The 6,109-nt window shown below is 46.7% G+C and overlaps 2 protein-coding genes across 3 annotated transcripts in view; one reads left to right on the top strand and one right to left on the bottom strand.

Moving 5' to 3' along the window:
• cnot9 (CCR4-NOT transcription complex subunit 9) overlaps positions 1–5,443 on the bottom strand; it is a 22,278-nt gene extending 16,835 nt beyond the window's left edge. Inside the window, exon 1 of the mRNA XM_043694360.1 lies at positions 5,306–5,443. Within this exon, the coding sequence (XP_043550295.1) occupies positions 5,306–5,329 (24 nt within the window). The 5' untranslated portion in view covers positions 5,330–5,443. The remainder of the gene's footprint in view (positions 1–5,305) is intronic.
• Positions 5,444–5,564: 121 nt separating this feature from the next.
• Positions 5,565–6,109, top strand: part of usp37 (ubiquitin specific peptidase 37) — a 46,713-nt gene continuing 46,168 nt past the window's right edge. Inside the window, exon 1 of one of the 2 annotated variants that reach the window (XM_043694359.1) lies at positions 5,565–5,580. The gene's annotated coding sequence lies outside the window, so the exon portion shown is untranslated. Of the gene's footprint in view, positions 5,581–5,983; positions 6,108–6,109 lie in introns of those variants that run through there. The other variant, XM_043694357.1, reaches the window with a different exon arrangement.

Here is a 6,109-nt window from a genome sequence, read left to right as displayed (position 1 = left end):
TGATTGGAAACAAAGAGTAGTGATAAACAGCTCTATTTTGGAATGGCAGGCAGTGACCAGTGGGGTACTGCAGGGATCATTACTGGGACTGCAGCTTTTTACAATATATGTTAATGATATTGAAGGTGGTATTAGTAATAACATTAGCAAATTTGCTGATGATACTAAGCTGGGTGGCAGGGTGAAGTGTGATGAGGATGTTAGGAGATTACAGGGTGACCTGGACAGGTTAGGTGAGTGGTCAGATGCATGGGAGATGCAGTTTAATGTGGATAAATGTAAGTGGTTATCCACTTTGGTGGCAAGAACAGGAAGGCAGATTACTACCTAAATGGAATCAATTTAGGTAAAGGGGCAGTACAGAGAGATCTGGGTGTTCTTGTACACCAGTCAATGAAGGCAAGCATGCGGGTACAGCAGGTAGTGAAGAAGGCTAATAGCATGCTGGCCTTTATAACAAGAGGAATTGAGGACAGTGGAGGCCCAGTCTCTGGATTCATTTTAGAAAGAGTTGGATAGAGCTCTCAAGGATAGTGGAATCAAGGGTTATGGAGATAAGGCAGGAAGAGGATACTGATTAGGAATGATCAGCCATGATCATATTGAATGGTGGTGCAGGCTCGAAGGGCTGAATGGCCTACTCCTGCAACTATTGTGTATTGTCTTTTTAAAAGCTACACTAAATTTGTCTCCATCACATTTGCAGGCTGTAAATGTACATCAGCCACATTACAGTCATCCCACCAGAGTGTCTCCCATCAGAACAGTCAGTTACCAAGGCAATGATTATTTAACACATAAAAGAGGCCACCCATTTTCAGACAGTTTTCTGTTAACCAACACACAGCATTTACCAGTAGGTGACGTTCCATGTTTAATGTGTGGTCAAGACTTTACAGAGCACTGACAATGCTCCCTTTGGCAGCCCCTTCTCTGTTGCTGCTGCTGCTCTTAGTCACTACAGGAATGGAGAGGAAGCTGCACCCCACACCAGGTGGAGGGATCACAGCAGCCGAGTTTGCTTACACTGTCCAACACTGGTCAGGTAAACTGCCATGCAAATTAAAACATACTTCAAGGGTTCGGTTAGAGGTCGCTCGCTTGACCAGAGAGTCTGAAACTAAACAACATGGTCTTGGAGTAAGGTCTGATGAAGAAAAATACCTTCACCTCCAGGACTGTATATCCCTGGAATTCTCTTCCCCAACGAGAGAGAGGACAACAGATACATTCAAGACCAAGATCAACAGATCCTCGAACTCCAAGAGAATCAGGGAATACAGAGATCAGGTAGAACATAACAGCAGAGGCCATTCAGCCTACTCCACCATTCTTGATAACAGCTGATCACCTACTCAACACCATGCTCGACTATCGATATCATTTTAATCTATAAATCCATCACCGTCACGCCATTGATTCATCACCCTCCAAGTGAAGAAATTCCTCTATCTCGGTTTGAAATGGCAACATGGGGAATATCTTTTTGCAGCACGTTAGGATGTGGAATGCACTGGCTGATGGTTTGGAGGTGGTAGATTCAATCGCAGCTTTCAAGAGGGATTTGGATCCTTACCTGAAGAAAAAAATTCTTTGCAGGGGAACTGGAAAAAAGCAGAAGGGCACCAGCTGAGTTGTTTTTGTGAAGAGATAGCACAGATGTGAGAAGCTGAATGGCTTCCCTCTATATTGACTGATTTATGAGAATAGAACATAATAAGCGTTCGGGCCAGACCGCTTGGGAGAGGTGTTAGGAAGTACTTCTATGCACAAAAAAGTGGTAGAGGTTTGGAATTCTCTTCCACAAACAGCAGTGGATGCTCAATCAGTTGTTAAATTTTAAACCCGAGATGGATACATTTTTCGTTAAGGAAAGGTAGCAAGTGTTATGGGCCGTAAGGCAGGTATATGGAGTTAGGCCACAGATCACCATGATCTGCCTGAACGGCAGAACAGGTTTGAGGAGTTAAGCCGTTTATTGCTGTTCCTATTGTGTGTCTAAGATTCAGGCATTGGTGGAATGTGCTTAACAGAGAGGTATTTCTCCCTATGGTTTGGGGTGAGGAGGATAGAACGACAGATTATAAATAAGACAGTTATAAGCACAAGAGGTAATTCAGGAGAAAAAAACTCTATCTAGAGGGCAGAAGAAATGTGGAACTCAATAACAGGTGAAACAAAATTGACGCAAATAGCTAGATGAGGAACAAAAAAAAAAAGGACATGTTTATGGGAAAAGATAAAGGCGGCTAATATAGAATGGACTTTGAGCATTTGACACAAATACAAAAACAGAAAGCAGGAGCAGGAGCAGACCATTCATTCCTTTGATACAGCTTCACTATTCAATACTGTACGATCATGGCTGCTCCGCCACATCAATACCATATTCCAGCTTTCTTCCCATATCCCACAACGCCTTTCAAAACCTACAAAAAAAAGACTTTCTTGATCATACTCAGGGACTTGGCCTCCAAAGCCTTCTGGGGTAGAAACGTCTACAGGTTTACTGTCTTTTGAGTGATGATCTTAGTCCTAAATGGTCTACTCAATATCTTGAAACTGACTCCCACATGAGCAGAACTTCTGACTTCCACCATAGTGCACCAAGTCCAACATTCAAGGGTTACAGACAAAACGTGCAGAGGAAAAGCCCTTTCAAACTTTCGATGTGACCTTAACTGTCTTTCCTGTCTGCTTTTCCATAACACTTGTCTTCCTGGTAGATTAAGTTAAAAAAAATCACAACACCAACTTATAGTCCAACAGGTTTATTTGGAGGCTGTAGCTTTTGAAATGTTGCTTCTTCATCAGGTTGATTAAAATAGTCTGACCCAATCTCTACTGCCCCCAGAAGTATTATAAACAGTAATGATCCTCAGAAGAAATTTCTCCTTGCCTTCATCTGTAAATAAAGACCCCAAAACTATTCTTCCTAGTTCTACATCACTTCACGTGACAATAGATACCGGGAGAAAAAGGGGCATAGTATGAGAATGCCCTCCTCAATCTTGTGTTTCAGTAACATCACCTCCAAATCCAGTAAGTACAAGCTCAATTGTTCCTTTCCCTTTATATTTTTAAGAGGGCTGTGAGCATTACTGACTAGTCCAGCACATATTGCCCATTCCTAATTGGCCTTGTACTGAGTGGCTTGCTGAGGCCAATTCAGAGGGCAAGTAAGGGTTAAATACACCTGTGAGTCTGGAGTCACCAGGTAAGGACAGCAGATTTCCTTCTCCAAAAAGGACATCTGCAAACCAGACGGGGTTTTACAACAATCAATGATTAGTCACATGAGACTAGAGCTCAAATCCAGATTTTATTAATTGAATTTAAATTACATCTCGAGATTGGACATTACTAGTCCAATGATGTCGCCATCTCCCTTCCAACATCTCGCAATCTACCCTCCCAGATGTTCCCAATAACTGTGGTAGGCACCAGCGTTGAATGTGGCCAGTGTGGTCCATCTACACACAGTTGCACCTGTGAGGTCACACCAGTTGATACCATGAGACATGTCAGGTCCTTTTGATTACATTTTCTCTTTAAATCCATTCTTTTAAATTGGCCATGGTGATTATCGACATTTAGTTATAATTACTTCTTCGGCAGTCCCTCAGGATCAAGGAAGACTCTGACACCAAGTTGTGCACCCTACAGGTGAGTTAGCAGCAGTGCTGGCATGGCCACAAAAGGATCATGATGTTCCAAGTCCTAAACTTTGCTTTGAGGACAGGGGTAGGGGTGTGGGAGAAAGCCCATTGTCCAGGGATAGCCAAGAGGATTGGAATCCAGGCTCTGCTGCATTGAAAAACACACTCCACAATCCTAATAGTTTAAGCTGGATAAGAATTTAAAAGCAACAGTGATTGTGAGGGTGGTTTAGACATCAGTAAGTCCGAGCAATAAGATTGGACCATTCAGCCCCTCAAATCTCTTCTGCCATTAAATGAGATCATGGGTGATCTATGGCCCAGTTCTGTATACCTGTCTTTGGCCCATATTTCTCAATAGTTTACTTAGCAAAAAGAAATCCTCAATTTAAAATTAACAAATAACTTAGTGTTCAGTGCCAATTGTGGAAGAGTTCCAAACATATACCACCGTTTGTGTGCAACATCCCTCCTGAATGAAATCAGAAATTGCTGGAAACTCAACAGATCTGCTAGCATCTGTGGAGAGAAAGCAGCATTAACATTTCTGCTTCAGTCACCCTTCTTCAAAATGCAATGGTCTTGAACGATCGTTCTCAGATTATGCCCCTAGTTTAGAATCTCCAAGCAGTGAAAATAGTTTCCATTTATTTGCCCTGTCTTTTCTTGTTAATATCTTGAAGATTTGGATCAGATCACTGTTCAACCTTCTACATTCTAGAGAAAATGGATCTAATTTACATACTGCCACTTAATCCCTGAAGTCCAGGTACAATTCTTGCAAATCTACATCATTTTCCCTCCAAGGCCAACCTATCCTTTCTGAATCAACAGAGAATCAAGAATTCAGAACAACTGGAGAGACTATTTGGCCGCTTCAGTCATTCCATAAGATTGGGTTAGCACCACTGCCTCACAGCACCAGGGACTTGCCTTCGATTCCACCCTTGGGCAACTGTCTGTGTGGAGTTTGTACATTCTCCCCGTGTCTGTGGGACTTTCCTCCCACAGTCCAAAGATGTGCAGGTTGGAGTGGGCTTGCCACAGGTCATGCAGGGTAGGGGGGTGACGCTCCACGAAGGGCCAAATGGCCTGGCTCCCACGCTGTAGGGACTGTACGATTCTCTGTGGTGCTGGAAAAGCACCGAGGAGGAGGAGAGGAAATCGACATTTCGGGCAAAAGCCGTTTTACCTGAAACGTTGGTTTTTCCTGCTCCTCGGATGCTGCCTGACCTGCTGTTGCTTTCCCAGCAACACTCCAATCCAGTATCTGGTTTCCAGCATCTGCACTCATGGTTTTTACCTCGTTTCGGGCAAAAGCCCCTCACCAGCGATTCTCTCTGATCGTGTCTGGTGCTGGTCTGGGGGTCTACTTTCCCCCCCAGGTCTCCCTGGTGACCATAAACCCCACGGGGGCTTCGGCGGCCGCCCGGGCCCGATTGTGCTCGCTCCCGCCGAGCACGGGGAGTTCGAGCAAAAGCCTGCCCCTGCCCCACAACCCAACCCCGGGTCCAGGCCATTCCCTCCGCCTGGAGAGACAGGGAGGGAGGGAGGAGGCCCCAGGGCCTACAGGTCCCGCCGTCGCCCTCCACCCCACCCCCGGCAACAGCCTGAGGCGGCCCTGCTCCATCCCCGTGAGGACTCACCGCTCCCGCTCCCAGGCTGTGCATCTTCCGCTGGTGCCGCCGCCTTTTCGGATATATAAAAAAAACACCTTCACATCGACATTCCCGAGGCTCCCGCCGCCTGGACCCGGTGAACCCTGACCTCTGACCCCACCCCTCTCCCTTCCCACTGAAACACAATTACATTTCTATCGGCAGAATCTTTCAGGGTCTTCACAGTCCGCCCGTCGTCCCTCTCGGTGTCGGACAAATGTCCGGCTTCAGCCCGTCCCCGCGGAGTTCGATGTTTGAACCATGTCAGCTTTCACCTTTACCCTTTCACCTCGCGGCCGCGGCTTTAGCACGCCCGGGGTTTTTAAAAGGAAAAATTTTTACGGTTTATTTTTCTATTAAGTTATTCCGCCCCACCCATTCCGAGAGCGCTTTAGGCGGTTACAGCATTCCTTTTAAAAAATAAAAATCAATTTTTTTTGCGGGAGAGGGGCGGCGCGCGCTGCATGCTGGGAGGCTGCCTTCCCGCCATTTTGAGCGGCGGTTGGGTTGAGGGATTTTTTTTTTTAAATGTTTTTATTTGAGGCGGGTGTTGGTGTTTGGAGCCGGTTGGTTGGCTGGCCGGGCGGACGAGGCGGCCCGGAGCTGGGCAGCAGCGGAGAGGGGAGCACCGCGGGCCGGGTCTGAGCCCGCCGCCCCTCCCCCGCCCTCCCTCACCATCAGCCCACCACCGGGCCCCGGGGCATTGTGGGAGCGGCAGCCCCGCCATCTCGCGGCGGCGGCAGTGGCGGCGGGAACGGGAGGCGCCGTCTCTATGGGAACGGCCGGAGAGGT

The sequence above is a fragment of the Chiloscyllium plagiosum genome, chromosome 7 (genome assembly GCF_004010195.1).
Source record: "Chiloscyllium plagiosum isolate BGI_BamShark_2017 chromosome 7, ASM401019v2, whole genome shotgun sequence".
In the NCBI taxonomy this organism is placed as follows: domain Eukaryota; kingdom Metazoa; phylum Chordata; class Chondrichthyes; order Orectolobiformes; family Hemiscylliidae; genus Chiloscyllium; species Chiloscyllium plagiosum.
The sequence above is the reverse complement of the archived record's forward strand: the minus strand, read 5'-3'. Positions and strand labels throughout refer to the sequence as shown.